General features: G+C 42.9%; 1 protein-coding gene across 2 annotated transcripts in view; it reads left to right on the top strand.

The window, feature by feature from the left end:
- The window catches only part of mta1 (metastasis associated 1), a 149,118-nt gene that overhangs the window by 111,295 nt on the left and 11,134 nt on the right, over window positions 1-26,689 (top strand). Inside the window, exons 18-19 of one of the 2 annotated variants that reach the window (XM_072264908.1) lie at window positions 909-940; window positions 1,317-1,373. In XM_072264908.1, coding sequence (XP_072121009.1) covers window positions 909-940; window positions 1,317-1,373 — 89 coding nt within the window. The remainder of the gene's footprint in view (window positions 1-908; window positions 941-1,316; window positions 1,374-26,689) is intronic. The other variant, XM_072264917.1, reaches the window with a different exon arrangement.

A 26,689-nucleotide genomic window follows, 5' to 3' on the forward strand; every position in this document is an offset into this window, starting at 1 on the left:
ATTCACAAATCAGTACCCAAAAAATTGTGATACTGAGTAAACAGAACATAAAACATAGAAATCTACAGCACATTACAGGCCCTTCAGCCCACAACGTTGTGCTAGCCACGTAACCCACTGTAGAAACTGTCGAGAATTTCCCTACCACACAGCCCTCTATTTTCCTAAGCTCCATGTACCTATCTAAGAGTCTCTTAAAAGACCCTATTGTATCGCCTCTACCACCGTCGCTGGCAGTGCATTCCACACACCCACCACTCTTGTGTGAAAAACTTGATGTATTTAGCTGAACTGCGGCTGTGAAAGGTCTGTCCAATTACTGATATTTATTCCCGCTGTGATTAAATTGAGTTTACTTCCAGTGCTTTAGGTGTAGCAACAGATTAATCTCAGCATTAGTAAGAGATGATAGGATTAAGTTTACTGGGACTGGTTATATGAACTTGAACTTGTTAGCGATCTTCTGAGTTTAGTAGATTGGTTCTATCCTGATGAAGCTTGGAAGAAAGTTTACCTCACGTGAGTGATGGAAACCTGGAATTCTGCTCTGGAAGACCAACATTGTTGTGGTCAATGTCCACAGTGTAAATGGCACTGTCAGCTAAGTTAAGGGAACATTGGCACAGATCAGTCATAATCTAATTGAGGGGATGAATGACCTTCTCCAATCTATCAACAGGTAATTCAAACAGTACTGAGAGAATAGGCCTTGGCGTGTAGCAGTGCTGATCTAGGGTTCCTTAATGTTGGAATTTCACACTCAAAAGGTTGTCGTACCTTCATTGTTAGCTGGAGTGGACGTAGCATCCTTTCAACAGGTTTTGATTCACATGGAGGGAATATTCTATTGGTGCTGTAGAGGAGATAACCGTCAGTCTCATGTTAATAGTTTCTTCTGCTTTTTGCAGGTATGATGAACCACACACAAGGGAGACAGATGGTAAGGGACTTTAATTTTGAAAGCTGTTAAATGTGGTGGGTTGCATTTTCCTCTAATTTGCTGCCAATTTAAATGAGAAAGCTTCACACTGATAGTGAAGTGATACTCAGGCCTTGCATAAGTGGTCCTCCCGACTGGGGTGGGCAGCCCAGTCCTGATTGAAGTATACAAAGATATGGAGGGGCTTATAAGGAATGGACAGTGAGGAGACTTCTCCCTATTGCAGAGCTGTCTGTAACCAAAAGGCATAGGGTTAAGATAAGGGGGCAGACATTCAGAGGAATTTTAGTCACCCAAGAGGTATCTGAAATGTAGAATGCACTGCCCGAGCGCCTGGTGAACAGGGGTAATCCTGGTGTGTTTATGAACTATCCAGATAAGCGCTCGAAATGGCAAGCCACCAAGGACTGCAGACGAAGTGCTGGTGCATAGGGTGAGTGTGATGGGGTGCTTTGTGGTTAACATGGGGCTGTTTATGTGGTGTAAGGCTCAATGACTCTGACATAATGTACTGTACTGGAAGAGGAACCTGTGCATTGGATTGGAGAAGTGCCCGTTCATCGGGCGGGGGGCGGGGGGGTGGGTGGGGAGCCTGGATCTCCGACACAGCCGCCACAATCTTAGGTTGGGCTCGAGGCCCTCTGGTGCTGCAGGGGAGAGGAGATAGCTTTGCTGGCCATGTCCTGTTCTTGGAATACCCACAAATAACAATGTTTTAACTCATTCCCGGCATGTGAACCTTGTGAGAACACAAGCCTTTGTTTTTCGTTCCTATAGTAGTGACGATGAGTTGATTTTTTTGAATAATTTTGTGGTTAAGGGGTGCCCACTGAACTGCTAGGTTCAGTGTTTTGACTTAGTGATGGTAATGAAACGGTGACCCGTTTCCATGTCTACGTGGTGTACTGTGCATCTCAGGAGTGATCTGTATGCAGCGATGACTCCCCTGCATATTTCCTCACAATTTGTTAAAGCTGCAGATTTAGCTGGTGGTGTTGCTGAAGCCTTGGCAAATTGCTACAGGTGCATTGCACAGATGCTCCGTGCATTGATGAGATGCTGGTTGGTGATTCACTTCGCCCCGAATGGTATCAAACTCACTCAGTGTTTTTTAGGAGCACATTCTCATCTATGGAGAATATCCTGTCCCAGTCACGACTTCAAAGACCAACATTATTTGCCTTATAAACGTTCATGTATTTAACGTTAGAAGTATGGATATTGAATAAAATGTGCATAAATACATAAATATCTGCATGTATTGACAATGTAAACAGCATTTTAAAAAGTGGTTTAAAGTGTTTACAATGCAGTGATGGGGGTAACAGGTGGAGAGGGGTGCGGGGAGTCTAACAATGGTTGATCAGATTAACTGCTGGGGGAAGAAATTTTTAAGATGGCCTGAAGGTTTTATTTTAAAAGCCCAATGGTGCCTTTCCAGAGGGGAGCTTTTGGAAAAGGCAGTTTGCTGAATGGGTAGTGTCCGCAATGATTTTTCTGCCGGCTTGTTTGTCCCAGACACATATAGTCCAAGGCCTGCAGTGATGGTCAACTGCAGCCAATAACGTTCTCTGCTGCCCTGACAGCACGTTGTACCAAACCATACAGAAATGGCTGATGTGGGGATGCTCTCTGTCATGGCAGTGTAGAATTGCACCTAGATATATAAAATGGAATTTCGCCAACTGTTGCAAGAAGTAGAGTCTCTGCTGAGCTTTTTTGTTAATGATGGAGATATAGTTATCCTACATGAGGTCCTGTGAAATAGTGATATGCATGAATCTGAATGTTGAACTAACTGATGAGTGGGTGGAGAAGAGACACACTCTCCTGAAGCCAATATGCATCTCCAGAGTTTTGAGGGAATTCAGCTCCAAGTTGTTGTGATTGCACCAGGACACCAGCTTCTTTGCTCCCTGGTGGTACCTGGATTTGTCGCCACTCGTGATTGTCCTATGACAGTGGTGTTGTCCACGTACTGTATCTGTTTAACTGATTTGCAGATGATGGGATGGATTTGGGAAATCAGGAGATGAGCCATTGAATGTAGAATACCTAAGACAATGATCCGTACTAAAAACCGTGAGGCTGATCCTGTTAAATACCTGATTAATGGTGGCCTTCCCCTCTCCAACGAAGAAGTTTGTTGATGGTGGCAGCCCTATTGAATGCCAGTGGGAGATGGTTAGATTTTCCCTGCTGGATGTGATCACTGCCTCACACTTGACATGCCACATCGCATTCTCAGCCCCAGCTCGAGATTTTGTCCGCCTCTTGCTGCGTGTTATGATTTTTATTCATTTGGTTTTGCTTTGGTCTCTGTGAAAGGGGAAATTTCTATTTTTAGGGCGTTGTCACTTGATTCTGCTCCCTCATTCTGTTCCCTTAACCCAGTTACCTTTTAGGTATCAGGCCTGACCCAGTAGAGAACTCCCAGTGAGTCATAAAGACAAAGGTTTCAGTCCAGCTAAAAATATTTAGGCTGTTACATCAGTGCAGTGTGTGGAATACCAAAGGCACTGTCTTTCAGATGACGTTAATATGCCAGTTTGGAGCCTTTGCTCGAAAAGATGCCATGACCCTATTAAAGAACAGTGTGCACCTCCATTGATTTGTTACCTCACCACTTACTTCATCGCTTTGAGAACTTGATGCACATTGCGACAGTAACTACATTTGGAAAGTATTTTATTCAGTGTGAAACTGTTGGAGTCACAAAATACTGCAGCACAGTTACAGGCCCTTCAGCCCATCAAGTCCATGCCAAGCCATTAATCTGTCTAGTCCCATCGACCTGCGTTGGGACCATAGCCCTCCATGCCCCTCCCATCCATATCCTTCTCCAAACTTCCCCTAAATGTTGAATTCGAGCCCACATTTACCACTTCTGTTGACAGCTCATTACACACTGTCTGAGTAAAGAAGTTTCCCCTCGCCCTTTCACCTTAACACACGACCTCTAGTTGTAGTCCCACCCAACCTCAGTGGAAAAAGCCTGCTTGCATTTATCCTGTCTATACCCCTCATAATTTTGTCAACCTCTATCAAATCTCCCCTCAATCTGATAGGTTCCAGGGAATCAACTCCTAACCTATTCAGCCTTCCCCTACAACTCAGATCCTCAAGTCCCGGCAATGCCCTCAAAAATTTTCTCTGCACTCTTTCAATCTTACTTACATCTTTCCGTAGGTAGGTGACCAAAAATGGACACAGTACTCCAAATTAGACCTCACCAATATCTTATGCAATTTCAACATAATATCCTAACCCCTGTACTCAGTACATTGATTTATGAAGGCCAATGTGCCAAAAGCTTTCTTTACGACCCTATCTACCTGTGACACTGTTTTCAAGGAATTTCTGTTTTCATAGATTCCTCCGTTCTACCACACTTTACTGTGCCCCACCACTCACTGTGTAAGGTCTACCCTATCTGGTCCATCCAAAATGCAGCACCTCACACTTGCCTGCATTAAATTCCATCTGCCACCTTTCCAGCTGGTCTAGATCCAGCTGCAAGCTTTGATAGTCTTCCTCGCTGTCCATTGCACCCCCAATCTTGGTGTCATTCACAAATTTGTTGTTCTAGTTTACCACATTGTGATCCAGATCATTGATTTAAATGAGAATCAACTATGAATTAGATCATGTAGCACTTCTGGGCCAGAATTTGGACAAATCCAAGAGGCATTGTATCAACTGTAGACTTTCACCTGATAATACCTTTTTAAGTTATTATTCGGCTAAGATAACTAACCTGAGTCAGGTGAAGGACATTATTAAATCACAAACTGTGGAAGAGATGGATCTTTGCCACAAAGGGCCACCGTCACACAAATAACAAGGTGGCTTTTTTTTTGTTTAAAACCCTGTTTATTTAAAAGACATATGAATGACAAAGGGCTGATTTCTTCCATTAATTCTCATGATTTACAGCTACATCTGATAAAAACAAAGTAAAGTCTAAAATCTTGCAGTGAGATTATATAAATATCTATAGATTGAAGCCAGCAACTAATTTTTTGCATGCATGTGTCACAGACTGGGCTGTCTGAAATCGGAAATTACTCTTTTCATCTGGAAGGTTCCAGGCAATCTGGAAGCGAAAGCATTCTGTTTACGAATGCCCGTAAATGTACTTGCTTCTCCGAGTGTACCTGTGTTTATCTTTGTAAAATGAAGGTGCTGCCTGACCTGCTGAATTCCTCCAAGAGCTTGTTTTCACTTTGGTTTCATAAATCTGTCAGGAAACAAGATTATCCTTGGAGGCGCATCCTGGCCACTTCCCAAGTTTGGTATGTCGGTGTAACCTTTGGTGGGTTGTAAGATATATTCTGAGATTGAGGAGGGTGGGGTGAGTATTTGCACGCTGGTATGAAATTGAGGGAGTTCTACGAGCACGACAAATGGTGTGATGAAGGGTCTCGGCCCAAAACGCCAACTACCTATTCATCTCTGTAGGCGCTGCCTGACCTGCTGAGTTCCTCCAGCATTTTGTGTGTGTTGCTCGGTTTTCCAGCATCTGCAGACTTTCTCATGTTTATGAACATTGTGTTTGACACCGGGTGGGCTTTGGAGTGGGCACTGTGTTACGTCTGTTAACGTTGTGTGATAATCATTCGAATTTGCCTAATATAGGTTAATGAGGAAACTCTGAAATGAATAATGTCTAAACCTACTGGACTACAAGCTTCTGATGGTACAGGTGTAGTGCACTTATTAAATGCATTGCTTGTGGTCGCTACTACAATTCATGCCACAATGAAAGCAATTTGATATTTGTAGCACACAGAAGTCACATGATGGAGAGCCAGATGTTGTGTCCAAACAATATTGTATAACTACATTTGCCAGAGTCGAAGAGGTGAGCCCAGAAGCATACGGACTTGCGCGTACTGTGAGCTTCCCCAGACCTCCATCGACCATGTCCCTGTTGAGCTCCGAATCTGAATTTCACCAACCACGTGGGTCCAGTACAAGCAGCAGGCATCTGCGATTCTACCAGGGAGTCAGGACCCCTGCGTTCTGCAGTAGAATTGGCTTGTGCCTCCAAGACAAGTCAAAGACTGGCCATTGCCCACTGAGGATAATTTCGTCACATGACTCAGAAACCCAGACTCCAAGACAACAATAGGAGTTACTTGGCACATGGAACACTGCACGTCATTCCTCTGGAACCTTATCCAAGCCAACTGACCCTGCATTGCTTTGAAGCCCTGAAAAACTCATCTGAATGATGATTAAGAGAAGTATGAGGAGGAAGAAGAACTCACAGCGTAGTCAGCCCTGTCCTTCTGCTCTCAGATGCTTAGAGGATAGTATCAGGATGGCAACTTACAGTTCAACAAAGGGTCAACAGCACCTCCCTTTTTCTTGTTGTGAAGTGTTGGTGGCAGTGTGGTGGTTAATGACCACTAATACAGCGCCAACGACCCGGGTTCAATTCCCACTGCTGCCTGTAAGGAGTTCCTGCATTCTCCCTGTGACCGTGTGGGTTTCCTCCGGGTGCTCCGGTTTCCTCCCACATTCAAAAGATGTTCGGGTGAGTAGGTTAATCGATCACCTGGGTGTAAATGGGCGGGCAGGCTAGTTAGGCCTGAAGAGACCGTCGCCATGCCGTATGGATAAATAGAATTTTAAAATAGAATTATATCATGTGCTTTCTGACGACACAAAATAAAACTTACGCTCTAGTCCAATTTTGTTGCTGTACTCGTGTAATGTAGACGGAGTTAAACAAGTTAGTCGCAGAGCCTAACCACGGTTGTCTTTGTTGATCCAAGTGCTGAGATGAAGGTGAACTGCTGACCTTCAGTGGTTAAGACAAACTGACCTTGGCAGCCGGGGCAGCTGCATCGTCTCTCAAGTGGGCTGCAGCAGTCCGCCACGGTTGCCGATGCTCACAGCGGACGTGGTGTTCCTGGCGTCGATCCACCCGCGTCCTGCAGGTTTTGATTACCGGATCCATTATCACTCTGCTAGAATGACGGCCTTGCAGTCCTACGTGTTCATTAGCACGCATTGGGTGCGCTGCAGACCCCGGAGGGTGAGAGCCTGTTGTAACACTGCCCTTCAGCGGAGGAGTCATCCTCGAGCACTGACACACACCTCACTGGTTCACTTCTCCTTCTCCTTATAATCTTGGTAAACCTCTTCTGTACCCCCTCCAAAAACATCCTTCCAATAATGGGGCAACCAGAGTCGACTGCTTGGTGTGGTGGGGCGGGTGTTGGACGGGATCTGGCCTTCAGGGGTCATTTGACACACCGTCTCTGTACCTGTATTTACCTGTCCAACCTTACCTGATCCAGGTGACCTTGCCAGCGCAGCAAAGCCTCGCGGCCAACTGCAACACAGCGTAAAGCCGGCCCTCCAGAAAGCTTTAGCAAATGGAGCTAAGGGGTGGCACATAAATTCTGTCAACAGCTTTGACAGAAAGTTAACAGTTTCTGAATGTTGTTGGATGTTTGCTCAGCATTACTTTAGCCCTTCACCTTGGTCTGTATTCTTCATCATTGAAATGCTTATCTGACTCACATTTGAATTTGTAGGTAGCCTTCCCTACAAAAAGCTGGCACTTGTACTATCTGCTGTAGTTGGGAAGAACTCAACTCATTCAATTCAGTCTCCTACCCTGACGACTGAGGTGCACACGGTGCCCACGTCTGAGGTGCACGCAGTGTCTGCATCTGTATATGAATGCTACAGTATATATATCAGTGTAGATATTGTGTAACATTGCCAATGTGTAGAGGGATATAGATCTCTCTACACCTAAATTCTCTGCACATATGGGCAGAGAAACAGCAAGTGAGGCATGTTGCCTTTCAGGAGATCAAATGCAAAAGGCCACTGTGCTGTTAAAGGCAAAACCCTTAACAGCACTGAAAATCAGAGGGATTTTGCTGTCCAAGTCCATAGCTCCCTGAAAACTGAAATGGCAGTAAAGAAGGTAGCTGGCATACTTGTAGTCGAGGCACTTGAGTCAGGAAGTTAGGTTGTAGCGTTTAAAACTCTGGTTGGGCCCCATCTGGAGTATTGCATTCAGTTCTGGTTGCCTTGCTGTGGGGAGGATGTGCAGGCCCGGAGGAAGTGCAGGAGAGGCTCACTAGGATGCTGTCTGGATCAGAGGGCGTGGGGTGGCAGGGCAGGGCGTGGGGTGGAAGGAGAGGGCGTGGGGTGGAAGAACAGGTTGGACACACTTGGGCTGTTCCCTCTGAAGTGGTGGAGGCTGAGGGGAGATGTGAAGGTTTTTTCAAGCTGTGAGAGGCATAGGTAGAGTAGACAGCTGGTATCTTTATCCCAGTGTTGAAATTTGTAATTTGAGAGGGCTTTCACTTAAGATGCCAGAGAACAAATTGAAAGGGGAAGTGCAGAGCAGGTTTTTTTACACAGAGAGTGCTGAGTGCCTGGGTGGTGGTGGATGCCGATGGAAGAGAGGCTACGAGATGGGCACGTGTATGTGCAGAGAATGGAGGGTTAGGGACCACGTGCAGGCAGAAGGGGTTAGTTTAATTAGTTTGGCACATCATGAGCTGAAGGGCCTATGTCTGAAAGAGGTAAGAGGTTCCTGATCTTCCCAGTTAGACCTACATGTCTGAGTTTCCAGGGAAGGGATGAGATAGAGGAGGATATGGGATAGAAAGAATTCTTCCTCAGCACAGTACAAATATGGGGAAGCAAAACTGGGCAGCTTAGGGTTTGGAGAATTTAAAAAACTGATATTCGGACGTCAGTAGACTAAGCTGGTGTAAGTAACTCTGAGAAATAAAAGATATTGTAACAGGAAAGGATGACAATTATCCCTCGTTTCCTAAGACAGCATCTGGTTTCACCCTGTGGTATGGTGTTGGTAAACTGTAGTTGAATCTGATGAATTATATAAAGGACAATGAATTTCAGAGGGATTCCATGATATTCAGAAAAACTGTGGATGTCAGCAGAATCTAGATAAGGTCAGGAAGTTTGAGCGAATCTAGGTGGAATGTGATGAATGTACTGTGCTCTGTTTCTGCTCTGAGTACCACCCCAAAGGGTGAAAAAAGATCCATTTGGAATTTGAGACTCTGGTACAGTTGAAATTGTAACCGGAGTCTGCTTTAACCAAAGAAAGGAAAATTAAAGTGGATAAATCCCCGGGACCTGACAGGGTATTCCCTCGGACCTCGAAGGAGACTAGTGTTGAAATTGCGGGGGCCCTGGCAGAAATATTTAAAATGTCGCTGTCTACGGGTGAGGTGCCGGAGGATTGGAGAGTGGCTCATGTTGTTCCGTTGTTTAAAAAAGGATTGAAAAGTAATCCGGGAAATTATAGGCCGGTAAGTTTAACGTCGGTAGTAGGTAAGTTATTGGAGGGAGTACTAAGACACAGAATCTACAAGCATTTGGATAGACAGGGACTTATTAGGGAGAGTCAACATGGCTTTGTGCATGGTAGGTCATGTTTGACCAATCTATTGGAGTTTTTCGAGGAGGTTACCAGGAAAGTGGATGAAGGAAAGGCAGTGGATATTGTCTACATGGACTTCAGTAAGGCCTTTGACAAGGTCCCGCATGGGAGGTTAGTTAGGAAAATTCAGTCGCTAGGTATACATGGAGAGGTGGTAAATTAGATTAGAGATTGGCTCAATGGAAGAAGCCAGAGAGTGGTAGTGGAGGATTGCTTCTCAGAGTGGAGGCCTGTGACTAGTGGTGTGCCACAGGGATCAGTGCTGGGTCCATTGTTACTTGTCATCTATATCAATGATCTGGATGATAATATGCTAAGTTGGATCAGCAAATTTGCTGATGATACAAAGATTGGCGGTGTAGTAGACAGTGAGGAAGGTTTTCAGAGCCTGCAGAGGGAATTGGACCAGCTGGAAAAATGGGCTGAAAAATGGCAGATGGAGTTTAATACAGACAAGTGTGAGGTATTGCACATTGGAAGGACAAACCAAGGTAGAACATCCAGGGTTAATGGTAAGGCACTGAGGAGTGCAGTAGAACAGAGGAATATGGGAATACAGATACAAAATTCCCTAAAAGTGGCGTCACAGGAAGATAGGTTCGTAAAGAGAGCTTTTGGTACATTGGCATTTATTAATCAAAGTATTGAGTATAAGAGCTGGAATGTTATGATGAGGTTGTATAAGGCATTGGTGAGGCCGAATCTGGAGTATTGTGTTCAGTTTTGGTCACCAAATTACAGGAAGGATATTAATAAGGTTGAAAGAGTGCAGAGAAGGTTTACAAGGTTGTTGCCGGGACTTGAGAAACTGAGTTACAGAGAAAGGTTGAATAGGTTAGGACTTTATTCCCTGGAGCGTAGAAGAATGAGGGGAGATTTGATATAGGTATGTAAAATTATGATGGGTATAGATAGAGTGAATGCAAGCAGGCTTTTTCCACTGAGGCAAGGGGAGAAAAAAACCAGAGGACATGGGTTAAGGGTGAGGGGGGGAAAGTTTAAAGGGAACATTAGGGGGGGCTTCTTCACACAGAGAGTGGTGGGAGTATGGAATGAGCTGCCAGATGAAGTGGTAAATGCGGGTTCTTTTTTAACATTTAAGAATAAATTGGACAGATACATGGATGGGAGGTGTATGGAGGGATATGGTCCGTGTGCAGGTCAGTGGGACTAGGCAGAAAATGGTTCGGCACAGCCAAGAAGGGCCAAAAGGCCTGTTTCTGTGCTGTAGTTTCTATGGTTTCTATGGTTTCTAAACAGAATTGAACAACAAATCTCTTTTCACACTGAGTGACGTTGGGAGGAGGGGAGATAGAGAGGGGTTGTATAAGGAATTATAGAATGTCTGTCCTGGACTTTCCTATTGGAGGGCTGGCTTTCTGAATACTGTACTTATTCCAACACTTTAACCCAGTCCATGGCTTGGATTTGAAACCATGGTCTGACCAGTTCTTATCACCTAACAACGTTTGAGGGTGCAGTGTTTCCGACTAGCAGACTGGAGCTCTATTAGAGGCCATCTTACTTATTTTTCCCCCAGTTACCCAGATTATTGTCCTCTGACCTCCTGCAGGGACCTGCTTGAAACTTTGTGGTCAGTGGGAGATATAACCAGTATCAGAGCTCCACGAGCAGTAGAGTGTAGGTAGCTGAACAGGATCAGTGCTAGTGCCCCGGTAATGTCTTTTTCATGCCAACCGATGAAACCAGGTAAGTTTGTTGAAGGTTTCTAACCCCTTAGCTGATCAACAATGATTCTTGATGCCTCACTTGAGAACCCAACATCATTATTCCATTCCCCCCCTCAAAAAAAAAGCCTGAGCCTGCTCATTGATTAAAAATCTAATGCAAATGAGTAAATACCTGGTCTATGGATGTATCGTCACACCTGAGTTTTCTTTGCAAGGACGTATAACTATACGACTGCTCTCTCAGTCGTCTATGCCTTGCTGCTACGCACCTTGGCTCAGTGAAATCCAGGCTTAGCCTGGAATTGATGGTGTAGGCAGTGCAGAGTAGGAGATGACTTCTGCCCAGCCAAGTTTTGCAAGTGTTGAGGATTGAAGTGTTTAGGGGTCCAGGGCCTGTTGATGTGAAGTGGGAGTGGAAGTTCGGAGAGGATTGAGTCCCAATTTTAACAAAAGTGAAAATGTGCAGGGGATCTGCAGGAGACGGCCTTTGGAATTTGTAAGAGACAGAACTCGTTGTTTGGTGACAAACATACAGCTTCCTTGTAAGGCCAGCTCTGACTAGCCAATAACAACCTTGGAATATCCTGTAACAAATGTGATCAATAACTTGAAGCTGGCTGTGGTACTAAAGTTTGCTGGTTATTTTTTTATCTGCATTTTCAAGTGTCACTATGCTGTGCACACATAGCAAAGTAAGGGGTGGGGACAGAACCCCGAGAGGAGACGTTGTCACCGAGTGGAGTTCATGCCAATTTGAAGCTGTGATGTAAAAATTCACCAGATACAAGAGATTTTGTAGATGTTGGAAATCCTAAGCAACACACACTAAATACTGGAGGAACTCGACAGATCAGGCAGCATCAATAAAGAGGAATAAATACAGTGGATTCCAGTTAACTGGGACACATCAGGACCAGTACATCTTGGTCCAATTAAGTGACTGTCCCAAGTAGCTGAAGGTTCATGGATATAGTTTAAAAGGTATAAAAAAAGAAAAATTACCATTTAACTGAGTAACAAATTATGTATTTAAATGAAATATAGAATAAATTAAACACTACCAAAACTACTACAGTAGCATAAAACTGTTTATTGGTTCCTAATGGTTATGGAGGGAGGACTTCTGTATATACTGCCAGGTTGTTTTTGATTGACTGTAAATGAACAAAATCAACACAGGCACCAGGTGCAGATAATGGACTGCCTTCAAACAATACTTTTGACAATCACATCTTCCAAATCTTCATTTTAATTGTAACATACAAGACGATTGTCGATACCTTCAAATTCTTTGTAGTTCCTAACTTTCTGAAGTAGTGAAATTGTTTTATTTTCCTTCCTGACCATTTCTGGCATCTCCAAGCCTGAATGCTTGAAACCACAGTGAGCAAGACAGTTCTGAATTGTCTTACTGCTTATTTCTCGCCAACTATCAGGGAAAAATATCACTGCTTTTTGAGCACAAACACGCAAGTGATGCTATTTAAAAACTGTTTGCTCTAAGCATGGTGTAGAGCAGGGGTCGGCAACCTTTTTGCCTCTGTGGGCCGGATCGTGTATTAATGAGCGGACGATGGGCCAGATAAATGCCATAAAAAACTTGAAGTATGGGAATTATCCATTTAAATACATCTAGTTATGTTTTGCCTCAAGTTAATGAATAACGCATGCTGGAAAATAATTTGTGCTTAGCCAAGAATGCCAATTAGTAATCAAAGAACTCAGTGTAGTTACAATGCAAACAGTCGATAAATCAATGTGAAACTTGCTGTTTGTTGTCAGACTTGTTGATGCCAAGAGCAAGACATTATCTGGATGGGCATCAGTCAATCTTGTTCTCAAATGGTTCTTGGTGTGCTTCATTTTTGAAAATAATTGGTCACACAGATTCGTGCTGCCAAACAATGATGCCATCGTTTTTGCGTGGTCCACTAAGTTAGGATACTTCCCACTTGGGTGAATATAATTACTATAGAAGTCAAGCACTGACACATCTTCAGAATGAAATTTCAATCTCAGTATGTCATCTCACTGCATCTCAATCAATTCCATTTGAAAAATTTCTGATGCAGTGTCCACTTCCACATCTAATGAGTAGCAAACAGCTTGAGCTCATTTGCATGCAAGCAAAAATCAGCAAAATCTGGGCAAATGAGACAGACTAGTTTCCCAGCTTGCTCGATGAAAAAGTAATCTAGTGTCCAAGCGTCTTGGAAATTTCAGCACTCAGTGTCTACCTTCCTACATTTTGCATTCTTTGCCAATGGAATTTTTTTCTTCAATTTTATTTCGAAACGCGACTTACTCAGCAAGTATCATAGCACATGTAAATATCCGGATATTCAGCTTGGATTTCTTGTTAAAACACAGTGACGCTGTTTCTGTTTACAAATTTGAATGATCCCATCTGAAAACCTGCGAGTGCATGGAGAGTATCTAATTAATACATATTAATCAGATAATCTGCCTTCCCGTCATTCGTATATACCAGTGTTTGGTTTGGAACAAAACGGAACCTGGGGCCAGTGTAGCAAGATGCCATGCATGTCCATCAGTGTGCTCGTGTGAAACACTGAAAGGAAAATTGGCTCACGGGCTGGATAAACACAACATCCCAATATTTGCTGGCGGGCCAGTCAAAATACCTTCGCAGGCCAGATTTGGCCCGTGGGCCGTAGGTTGCCTACCCCTGGTGTAGAGTCTTAACGGCCACATAATGTGTATGCTACTGACACTAGTTAGAAAATACACGGCTGCAGGCTCCTGCCCAATGAAGTGGCATAGTGTCCCAAATAAACCAAGGGAATCTTGGCTATTTTCTCGACTTGTTTTTGTTCTTTAAGAGTTGTCCCAAATAAAAAGATACCAAGTTCAAAGTAAAATATGTTATCAGAGTACATATATGTTGCCACATACAACCCTGAGGTTCTTTTATCTGCAGCCATACTCAGCAGATCTACAGAACCGTAACTATAACAGGATCAATGAAAGAGCAAGACCACAGAAGACAACAAGCTGTGCAACTGCAAATATAAATAAATAGCTATAAATAATAATAGCTTGAAATAACAAGATCAAGAATCCTTAAAGTGAGATCATTTGTTGTAGGAACATCTCAATAGAATGAGTGTAGTTATCCTCTTTTGATCAGGAGCCCGATGGTTGAGGGGTAGTAACTGTTCATGAACCTGGTGGTGTGAGTCCTGAGGCTCCTGTACCTGATGGCAGCAGCGAGAAAAGAGCATGGCCTGAGTGGTGAGAATCTTTGATGTATGCTGCTTTCCTTCGACAGCATTTCATGTAGATTTGCTCAATAGCGGCTGGCCCTGATTAACCAATGGCCCGGTTAACTGGAATCCACAGTAGTGGTGTTTTTGGCCAAGGCTCTTAGATGCTGTCTGACCTGCTGAGTTCCCCCAGCATCTTGTGTATGGTGCTCATGTCATTCGCCATGATATTCACAGACCTGACCTTCCTGCTTGCCAGCTGTGAACTGAGATGACTCAAGGAATTAAAAACCATATTGTTGCCTTTTTTGTGAGAGGCTTCAAGGTTATCCAATTCAAAATAAAGCAGAAGTTGTGGAGAGATACACCATTTAAATGGTGGTTGAGAAATGTTAATGTGCATAGAGAGGATGGTCTCCTTCCACACCAGCAAACAGTTAAGGTGCAGCCAGCAGTGAAGAAGGTAAATGGTACGTTGTGCTTCACCACAAGAGGTTTCGAGTGAAAGAGTCAGGACATCTTGTGATAATTTCACAGGCTCTCAGAAGCAACCACAACAGGGGAGTTGTGAAATTCACAAAAACTGCACACACTGAGAGTCTGAAAATGCGAAACGTACTCAGCAGGTGAGGCATCAAAGTCAAGTTTATTGTCATCTGCACAGGTGCAAAATGAAAAGCTTACTTGCAGCAGCTTCGCAGGCTCAGAGCATCAGATAAGCAGCTTTCACAAGAGAACCTAAATTAAACATAAATTATATACAGCTTTAAGAAGAAAGCAGAATTAGAACAAATAACGACAGTTTATTTTAGTGCAAGTGGCTACATTGTAGCTGAACTCTAGCGACTGGGGGTTTCCAAAAATGAAATAGTTGAAAGGAAGAATATGGTGGTGTGGGGCTTTAGGCTTCTGTATTTCCTGCCCAATGATAGTGGCAAGAAGATGGCGTGGCCCAGAAAAGTGAAATGGTTAACAATTTTGGTTTGGGATACTTCAACAGAATTATAGTATTGTGTACAATTTTGGTCTCTTTATCTCAGAATGAGAATCAGAAAAAGGCCTGTAGAAACCAAGTCATTGAGTTATACTTAAAAAGGAGACAGATTTTTTTCAAACACAGAGGTTCTCATGGGGAAGGAGTGGGTTTATCATTTTAAGCTATGAATGGCAGAGTTGCTGTTATCGGACAAGCTGCTCCATTGTTCTATCCTCTGAAGGTCACTGGACTAATAATTCAGAAGGCAGTGATATTAATTCAGATCCTACCACAGATAGTTGGGGAACTTAATTCCGGGTTGATTTAATTAATTTAAAAAGCCAGCATGGCTTTTGATGACAGCGAAGCTACCAGGTCATCGTGAAATTCCATCTGGTTCACGAACATCTTTTCGGAAAAAAGGAATCTGATCCGGTCCTAGTGGAGATGAGGCTGTCACAAATTGATTGCTCGTTGCTCTTTGAAATGTTCCAATGTACTGTGTATGGACAATAAGCACTGGCACATCCAGCAATGCCCACACCCCATGAAGAAATAAGAAAGCTACTTGTGATGTTGGCCTGAAGCTGGGAAAGGCATTATAGTTGAGAAAACTTTTCTGTTGCATCTAACCTGCAGCCGCCGGAAAAAGCAGTTTTCATCACTGGTGAGACAGAGGTGGTTGAGTCTTTCACAATGTTTCTTCTCTGCTGAGGGCAACTAGATCTTCTTCATTGTCTTCGATGCATCTTAGTACAAGTGACTACATCTACCTGACCAGTATTTGCCATCTTGGCTGCTACATATCCTGGAGCTGTTAACCCTGTATTTCCTCCTTCACCAAGGCTGCTTGCATCAAGGTTTGGTCTCTCTGGGTCTTTACTCAATGGAGTTCAGAACCATTGAACCATAGAACATTACAGCACAGAAGCAGGCCTTTTGGCCCTTCTTGGCTGTGCCGAATCATTTTTCTGCCTAGTCCCATTGACCTGCACCTGGACCATTTCTCTCCCTACACCTCTCATCCATGTACCTGTCCAAGTTTTTCTTAAACGTTAAAAGTGAGCCCGCATTTACCACTTCATCTAGCAGCACATTCTACACTCCCACCACTCTCTGTGTGAAGAAGCCCCCCCCCAATGTTCCCTTTAAACTTTTCCCCCTTCACCCTTAACCCATGTCCTTTGGTTTTTTTCTCCCCTAGCCTCAGTGTAAAAAGCCTGCTTGCATTCACTCTATCTATACCCATCATAATTTTATATACCTCTATCAAATCTCCCCTCATTCTTCTACGCTCCAGGGAATAAAGTCCTAACCTATTCAACCTTTCTCTGTAACTCAGTTTCTCAAGTCCCGGCAATATCCTTGTAAACCTTCTCTGCACTCTTTCAACCTTATTAATATCCTTCCTGTAATTTGGTAACCAAAACAGCACACAATACTCCAAATCCAGCCTCACCAATGCCTTATACAACCTCACCATAACATTCCAACTCTTATACTCAATACTTTGATTAATAAAGGCCAATGTACCAAAAGCTCTCTTTACGAACCTATCTTCCTGTGATGCCACTTTTAGGGAATTTTGTATCTGTATTCCCAGATCCCTCTGTTCTACTGCACTCCTCAGTGCCCTACCATTTACCTTGTATGTTCTACCTTGGTTTGTCCTTCCAAAGTGCAATACCTCACACTTGTCTGTATTAAACTCCATCTGCCCATTTTTCCAGCTGGTCCAAATTCCTCAGCAAGCTTTGGAAACCTTCCTCACTGTCCACTACACCTCCAATCTTTGTATCATCAGCAAATTTGCTGATCCAACTTAGCATATTATCATCCAGATCATTGATATAGATGACAAATAACAATGGACCCAGCACTGATCCCTGTGGCACACCACTAGTCACAGGCCTCCACTCTGAGAAGCAATCCTCCACTACCACTCTCTGGCTTCTTCCATTGAGCCAATGTCTAATCCAATTTATCACCTCTCCATGTATACCTAGCGACTGAATCTTCCTAACAAACCTCCCATGCGGGACCTTGTCAAAGGCCTTACTGAAGTCCATGTAGACAATATCCACTGCCTTCCCTTCATCCACTTTCCTGGTAACCTCCTCGAAAAACTCTAATAGATTGGTCAAACATGATTTACCATGCACAAAGAAGGATGAGGAGGCATCCTTTTATTGAAACCAAACTGATACAGAAAGGCTTGGGCAGAGTGTCCATTGAGAGGATGTTTCCATTAGTAGGAGAATCTAGGATCCTGAGGACACTGCCCCAGAACAAAGGGACATCCCTTTAAAACTGAGATGAGGAAGAATTTCTTTAGCCATGAGGTGGTGAATTTGTAGAATTTGTTGCCACAGATGCTGTGGAGGCCAAGTTATTGGGTGTATTTAAGACAGATATTGATAGATTCTGATTGGTAAATGAGTTAAGAGCTACAGGGAGAAGGCATAGAATAGCAATGGAAAGGAATGATGGAGCATGCTTGATGGGCTGAATGGCCTAACTCTGCCTCTCTGTCTTAAGGTTCTATCACCTGATCTAGGTCTGCTGAAAACCAAATCAATGTCTGGCAAAGGGTCTTTGACCTGACACAATAACTGTAAATGGAAATTTTAAAATTATTTTTAATCATAGTTTTCAAAATAATAAAGGTCGTGATAAAGTAATAATGAGAATCTGTGGAAAGCCAGTGTGCAAAAGGACCATGTGTGAGTTGAGAGAATTGTTTTTGCAGCACAAGTTGCGATTATCTGGAATGTGTTGTCTGAAAGAGTACCGGAAACATATAGTAATGTTGTTCTGAAGGAAATTTGTTAAATACTTAATGAGAAATATTCTGAACACTTGCGGAACAGGCAGGGTAACAGGAGTAATTGAATGTTCTTCCAGAGAGCTGGTATAGCTCAAAGGAACCAATGTCCTCTTCCTATGTTCTGCTACTCCATGATTCTGTCATCTCTGCTGGCTTATACTACAGTTTTCTGAGCCAAAAACAGGTGCTTCTCTTCTTAAGGGTCTCCTGTTTTCTTATTTATTTTATTTCAGTGCGGAGTAGCCCCTCCAGCCCCTCCAGCCCCACAACCACTATTAACCGTAATCAAATCACTGGGTAATTTACATTGACCCATTAACCTACCCTGTGGGAGGAAACCAGTATACCTGGAGAAAACCCACGCGTTGCACAGAGAGGACGTACAGAGATTCCGTTCAGAACGGCGCCGGAATTGAACTCTGAACTCTGAAATTCCACGAGCTGTAATGGTGTCGCACTGACCGCTACACTGCCGTGGTACCCGGTTGTTCTCTCCTTGTAGACAATCCTTTTAGTCCAGCTGTTTTGTAAACTTCCTTCATACTTTGAAGTTAGATGTTCAGAAATAAGCCCTTCAGCCCATAAGGTACTATTTCTACTGAGAAAGCAAGAGAGAAGTGACAGTAGATGCTGAAATCTGGAGCAACATCTGGAGGAACTCAGCAGGTCGGGCAGAAACTACAGTATAGAGGAAAATGGACAATTGACATGGGTCGACCCCCTTCATTTGAACTGATCCTATTGACCAGGACTTGGCCTGGAGCCTATTATGTGTTGGCTGTATCCTAGTAACCTGTTGCACTGTTAAGTGGCATGGTGCCTTACCTTGAGCAATGCCTCTCTGAGGTGTTTTGATACATGTTAATTTGTGAAATGAGTTATATGATGCATGGTCTTGTTTCTGAGTACTCACAAGAACAGGAGAGAACTTGGCAGGAGCTAGGATAGATTAAAAACTGTCAATGTGGGGGGGCCAGAGTACTGATCGCGTGCACCTTTTTCTCTTTGTGGGAGAAGTTGTCTGTGGTGGGACCATAAACATTGAGTGAGGTTGAAGAATAGGACCTTAACTAAAGACAAGGGACTCAAGGGTAATGTTCTTTATATTACTGGCAAACTAATTGACATTGGGTTAATTAACTAAAGAAGCTGAAAGGATGATATGGAGAGGAAAAGAGTAGGAAATAGATTACTAAAAAGGATTTTAATCTTATGAATAATAGGACTAGTTTATGGCGAAGGGAGGAGAGTGAGTGCAGTATTTCCGAAACAAGCATCACGAAAAGGTTGAGTAATACTCAAAAATTGTTCCTTATGCACCAGCAGCAAAAGGAAAACTAACAGCTGTAATTTCATTAAGCCAGCTGAGAGAAATATACGAAGTGAAACAGGGCAGAAGGACAGGTTGATTTGCTAGCCTTTATGGAGACATCACTGCAAAATAGTCCAAACTGTAGCGATTGTGAGGAAAAGTGAACAAATGGTACAGGTAGGAGTAGCTTTAGAAATGAAAGAATAAATCATTTTTACTCTATTCAGAAAGGTAAGCAGCCAGAAAAGACTTTGTGGCAGACTGGAAGAATTAAGACTCTGGTGGGATTTCTGTTTTGTACCTACCCACCCACATTGGAATTAGAATCAGAATCAGGTTTAAGATCGCTGGCATATGGCATGAAATTTGATGTTTTGCAGCAGAAGTACATTGCAATACATGGTAATAAAAACTATGTTATTGTAAGAAGTATATATAAGAACGAAAATTAAATAAGTATTATAAAAAAGAGGAATAAACACTGAGGTAGCGTAGATGGGCTCATTGTCTATCCAAAAATCTGTTGGTGGAGGGGAAGAAGCTGTACCTGAAACACTGTGTGTCTTCAGGTCCTGTACCTGCTCCTTGATGGTAGCAATGTGAAGAGGGCATGTCTGGATGCTGGGGAAGCTGGTGCCCACGATGGAGCTGGCTGAGTTTACAACTTTCTGCAGCTTTTTCCAATCCTGTGCAGTGACCACCCCCCCAATACCAGACGGTGATGCAGCCAGTTAGAATCCTCTCCACAATACATCTGTAGAAATTTGCAAATGCCTTTGGTGACATGCTAAATCTGCTCAAACTCCTCATGAAATATAGCCGCTGACGTGCCTCCTTTGTAATTATATCAATATGTTGAGGCCAGGATAGGTCTTGGCTACGTCATTAAGATATAGGAGCAGAATTAGGCCATTTGGCCCATCAAGTCTGCTTCACTATTTCATCAGAGCTGATCCAATTTTCTTCTCAGCCCCGTATCCCTTCATGTGATGACCCATCAAGAATCTAAAGAGAATCTTGAGAGATGTTGACACGCAAGAACTTGAAGCACACCCTTTCCACTTCTATCCCTCGATGAGGACTGGTGTGTGTTCCCTCACCTTCCCCTTCCTGAAGTCCACAATCAATTTCTTGGTCTTACCAACATTGAGGACAAGGTTGTTGCTGTGACACCACTCAACCAGCTGATCTGTCTTGCTCCGGTACACCTTCTCATCACCATCTGAAATCCTGGCAACAATAGTTGTGTCATCAGCAAATTTATAGTTGACGTTTGAGCTGTACCTGGCTACAAAATTGTGGGTGTGGAGAGAGCAGAGCAGTGGGCTAAGCAGTAAGCAGGTGGCTCCATAGTTCCAGTGCCCACCTGGTAATCCCACAACGTACTAATCATTACTGTATTGGGAGGAAACTCGAGCACCTGGAGGAAACCCACGCAGTTACGGAGGCGAGCGTGCAAACTCCTTACAGGTAGCAGTGAGAAATGAACCACGATGGCTGTGCTGTAACTCATTGTACTAACCACTACACTACCATACCACTCATGCTGTTTATGCTTTTTATAACAAATGTTGGTATATGAAGGTAGCTATCAAGTATTGCAGATTAACCAAACATAAACAGATTTTAAGCAGTGTAGATTCAAAGATTAAATGACAAAGTATTAAGTATTAAGCTCTGGACTTCCGGGTTGAGCATGGAATGAGTGGGTGCATGTGAGGGTGGCTCTTGATTTTTATTGAAAATTTACCTGTTTATCTTTGCCGTATGCTCGAGGTAACTGAATATTTAACATTGTGAACAACCCAGGACGTTGCTGGACACTGAAATGGTAAATAAAATGTACCTTTGAAGTAAAACTGGGGAAAAAGATAGCGAAGCCTCGAGCAAGAAAGCTGATGTTACAGTAGTGGCGCTGTTGCACGCTGCTGGACCTGGACCTGCACTACCCGATGACTTGGAGAGGCTTCGTTCAGTACTTTTTACTGACATAACGCAAGTGGTGAATTCTGCCCTAAAAGGAGAACTTGAAGATGCTTTGTCACCAGTGAATGCTACCATGGAGCAAATTATGTCTTATTATGAGTCGCATGACGTGAGGTTGAAGACGGCCTGAATGATTGCAGTGACCGACTGGTGAGTGCTGAAGCCGCCATTGCAGCGTTGCAGAGCGAAAACGCATTTCTGAAGAGAAAGCTAGACAACCTCGAAAATCGGCTGCAGAGATCCAATTTGAGAGTGGTTGGCATTACTGAAAATTTGAAAGGTTCGGACCCTGTTAAATTTATGACCGAGTTTTTTGACGAAGTGCTGGGGACAAATTTTTTCCCGCGGCCTCTCGTACTTTTGTGTGCTCACCGAGTCAGGCGTAAACCACCTGGTGTCTCTGGAGCCAAGCAAATGAGACCAAGAACGTTCCTGGTTTGCTTTCACTCCTTTCAAGATAAGCAACGCATCATCAATAGACGGAAGCAGGAGCTGTACTTCCACGGACACCGCGTGTTTTTTTATGAAGATTTTAGTGCGGAGCTGGGGAGAAAACGAGCAGCTTTCAAGGAGGTGAAATCCCTGCTTTACGGGAAAGGGGTCAGGTTTGGCCTCTTGTATCCTGCCCAGCTCCGGGTCATGCATGAAGGTAAAAAGCATTATTTCATTACACCAGAGGCGGCCAAAGAGTTTTACCATTCGCGCTGGGGAGAAGAAGAACGAGAAGAGCAATGACTTTTTTTTTAGGTTATTCATGCAGCATTGAAGGGGCCTCATGCCGAGGCAAACTGTTAATTTTCACAATCCACTTCTTTGTTCATTTTTTCCAGTTTAATTTGTGGAACACGATCGGGTCGAACTGCTGTGCTGCCGAAACTGATTAACAAAAACTTTCAACCAGCAAAATGTAAATATTTGGGATTTGTATCTCGGGCGTTTCGTTTCCTAGTTTTTTTTTGTTTTTAACGCTTTGCTTGACCTGTGTTATCTTTAGCCTATATATATTAAAGGTAGAATAAGTGATGGTATAAATCTTGAGGGGAGCCACCCTAGATTAAATTGAAAGTTTAGTTGTATGGGGAACGCTTTGGAAGTTTTTTGTTGGATACTGCCTGCGATCATCCTCAGTTGGGGATCTAGGTTTCGGGGGTTAATTGGGTTTTTTTGTTGTTTGTGTAAAGGGGTGGGGGGATTGTTTTGGGGGATTACCATGGCAGCTTATTGTTTTGTGTGTTACGGACTAGCCAGACTTTCTTTTCATTGTGCGTTATTGTGTGCAGCTTATGCCCTCGCACTGTTTTGGATTGTAGGCCCTGTGTGTCTTTTGATATGGTTAACGTGGGTGCTGCTGATGGAGGCCACCCTGTGAGGTTTATTTCTTAGAATGTAAAGGGGCTCAATGGTCCTGTTAAAAGAGCTAAAGTTTTCTCTCGTCTGAAACAATTAAAAGCAGATATACTATTTCTACAAGAGACACATTTAAGAGTGGAAGACCATAATAGACTTCGTAAAGCATGGATTAGTCAGGTTTTTCCAGATTTAATAGTAGGTCCAGGGGGGTGGCCATATTAATCATCAAAAGAATGCAGTTTACACCATCTGATGTAATCAGTGACCCTAATGGTCACTTTATTATAGTCTCTGGCTCTCTCTTTCAGATACCTGTTATTTTGGTAAATGTTTATGCTCCTAATTGGGACGATGTCCAATTTGCAAATAACATTTTGTCATTAATACCTAACCTGAATACACACCAGCTAATCTTTTCAGGAGATTTGAACTGTGCTATTGACCCACTGCTTGATAGGTCTAGCTCTAGGGGAACTTTTTCTGGTATGGCAAAGGCCTTCTTGATGTTTAGGCAACAAAATAGTTATATGGATCCTTGGAGATTTTTGAATCCATCAGTTAGGCAATTCTCTTTCTTTTCTCATGTTCACCACTCCTATTCCAGGCTAGACTATTTCTTTATGGATAGCTCCTTGATACCAATGATTAGACAAATTGAGTACACTGCTATAGTTATATCTGATCACTCGCCCGTGAAACTGGACCTATGCTTTCCTTTAAACATTAGAGAACGGCCTATGTGGAGACTTAACCCCCTTTTGCTTTCCAGTGAGAAATTTTGTAGTTATATATCAGCTAACATTGACACATTCTTCGAGACTAACAAAACTGAGTCAGTATCGTACTCTTTACTTTGGGAAACTTTAAAAGCTTACTTGAGGGGTCAAATAATATCCTATACTTCACATGCCAATAAAGAGCGTAGGAAGGAAATGCAAGTGTTATTGCAATCTATTTTGGACCTGGATAGGCAATATTCTGAGGCACCCACTGCAGAATTATATAAAAGCCGGGCTGATTTGCAAGCGAAGTTTAATCTTCTATCTACAAACCTATCAGAACAATTAATTCTTAAGACACGTAGCCTCTATTATGAATATGGTAAAAAGGCGAGCCGGCTTATGGCTCATCAATTGAAGCATCAAGCTGCAGCACGACTTATTCCCCAGGTAAGAGACACGCACCAGAACTTGACAAGCAATCCAAAAGAGATTAATAACATTTTTGCAGCTTTTTATTCCTCTCTGTATACCTCAGAGTTTCCCTCAGATATAAAAAATATGGAACTTTTTTTAGATAATTTGGAAATACAACTCTTGAATCAGAGGAGGTGGAGAAATTAGATCGGGCTCTTAGGCGGGAAGAGATTAATAATGCCATTATGGCTATGCAGAGTGGTAAGTCTCCAGGTCCTGATGGTTATCCGATAGAATTTTATAAGAAATTTAACGATAAGCTCATACCGGTCCTTCTAGAAGTGTTTCAGGAATCTTTGGAGAATGGTTCCTTACCCCCTACTCTTTCATAGGCAGCTATTTCACTTCTTAAAAAGGACAAGGACCCGACTCAATGTGGATTGTATCGCCCCATCTCACTTTTGAACATGGATGTGAAAATTTTGGCTAAAGTGCTTGCATGACGTTTAGAACGCCCCCTTCCCAAGATAATCTCAGATGATCAAACAGGTTTTATTAAAAATTGTCATTCTTTTTTTAATATCCGTCGACTGGCTGATGTGGTTTATTCACCCAGTGATTCTCCGAGTCTGGAGGTTGTTATCTCCTTGGACGCGGAGAAGACGTTTGATAGAGTGGAGTGGGTATACTTGTTTAGTGTTTTGGAGAAACTTGGATTTGGCAGAATATTTATAGCTTGGGTTAAGCTATTATATCACTCACCTTTAGCGTGTATACAGACAAATTATTTTCGATCTGACTATTTCCCATTAACACGTGGCACTTGCCAAGGCTGCCCATTGTCCCCTCTTCTTTTTGCAATTGCAATTGAGCCTCTTTCTATTGCACTTAAGTCAACTACACTATTTCAAGGTGTTAGGAGAGGGGACATGGAACACTGTGTTTCCCTATATGCAGATGACCTCCTACTTTATGTTAGCGACCCTGTGGGTAGTAGTCCTGCTATTGTGTCATTATTAGGTCAATTTGGAGCTTCTTCTGGCTATAAACTGAACTTTCAAAAAAGCAAACTTTGAGGTGTGTTGTTTCAAAAAAGCAAATGCTTTCCCATTAATAACTTGGCCCTAGGGATCCGACAGAAGTCTTTGCCTTTTCCTTTATCTCAAGGTGGTTTTGTATACCTAGGAATACACATTACTCGCTCTTATACATCTCTGTTTGAAGCTAACTACAGGCCTCAGGTTAGCCAAATGAAGGTTGATTTTGAGAGATGGCGTAGTTTACCCTTTACTATAGATGGTAGAATTCAATCAGTGAAAATGACTATACTTCCCAGATTTCTTTATTTGTTCCAGTGCTTGCCAGTTTTCAAATCAGTCGACCAAGCTATAACCTCCTTTATCTGGGAAAATAAGGTCCCAAGGGCTAATAAGTGCATTCTCCAAAGAGGTCGTGACGTAGGTGGAATGGGCCTTCCTAGCTTTATTCATTATTACTGGGCATCGAACATTCAAAAAGTATTATTTTGGCTCCACCAGCCAGATATAATCTGGTGCCTGCTTGAGTCACAGTCTTGGCACTCCTCGTCTCTCCCAGCTTTGGTGTATTCTTCCTTGTCATTGAAATCCTCTCAGTTCACATCTAACCCGGTCGTGCTGTCCATCCTCAAAATTTTTAATCAATTTCGCTGCCAGTATAAGTTCACATCAGTTTCAGTTTTGGGTTCCATTCATAGAAACCATCTATTTCTTCCCTCCACACTCGATTCAGTTTTTAGACAAAGGGGTTTGAACGGTCTTATGCGCATCAAGGATTTGTACAGTGATAACATATTTGATAGTTTTGATAACTTGTGTAGTAAATATGGCCTTCCGCATAATCATTTTTTTAAATACCTGCAGATTCACCACTTCGTCAAAGAAAAATTTCCCTCTTTTCCTGATCTACCACCTGCTATGTTGTGGGAAAAACGCACTGTTAGCTTTAATAATAAAGGGCTGATCTCTGTACTATACTCTCAGCTGATGTCTTTGGGAGTTCAAGATCTAAACAAAACTAAGATTAGGTGGGAGGATGACCTTGGAGGATCTGGCTGAAGAATATTGGGCAAAAGCATTGAATAGGGTTCATTCCTCATCATCATGTGCTCGACTGGGGCTCATACAATTTAAAGTTTCACACAGGATACATTTAAGTAAAGCCAGGCTTGCTGACATATATCCCGGGACAGACGCTGGCTGTTCCTTCTCTCCGGCTGGTTAAGTGCATGCATTTGGGTCTTGCCCTCGGCTTGATGGCTATTGGGCACTGGTTTTTAAAATTATCAGTGAGGTTTTGGGGGTGACACTGAGATCTTGCCCACTTATAGCTGTATTTGGTGTGGCAGATGATGATTTGGGTTTAAATGCAAGCCAGTCGGATGTCATTGCATTTACATCACTATTGGCCCGTAGGAGAATCTTGCTGGTCTGGAAATCTGCCACTCCCCCATCTGCTGCTGCTTGGTTAGAGGACGTAATGTTTTTTCTGAAATCAGAAAAGATTAAGTTCACTTTGAGGGGGTCTGTGAAAAAGTTCTATTTGAAATGGGGACCTTTCTTGTCATATTTTGGGAGTCTTAAGGAATTACCTACCAGTTGAGGGCATTTGATTGTACTTGGAAAGTTGCCTCCCTTTTAACACGCATTTGATTTACCTCACAGGGTGGTTGATGCATTGTAATATGAGTGTATTTTGGATCATCTGACATGTTGTGGATGTGTGTGGACCTTCGTCTTGAAGTAGTATGGGGGTAT

This window comes from Mobula birostris, chromosome 1, assembly GCF_030028105.1.
Source record: "Mobula birostris isolate sMobBir1 chromosome 1, sMobBir1.hap1, whole genome shotgun sequence".
Taxonomy (NCBI): domain Eukaryota; kingdom Metazoa; phylum Chordata; class Chondrichthyes; order Myliobatiformes; family Myliobatidae; genus Mobula; species Mobula birostris.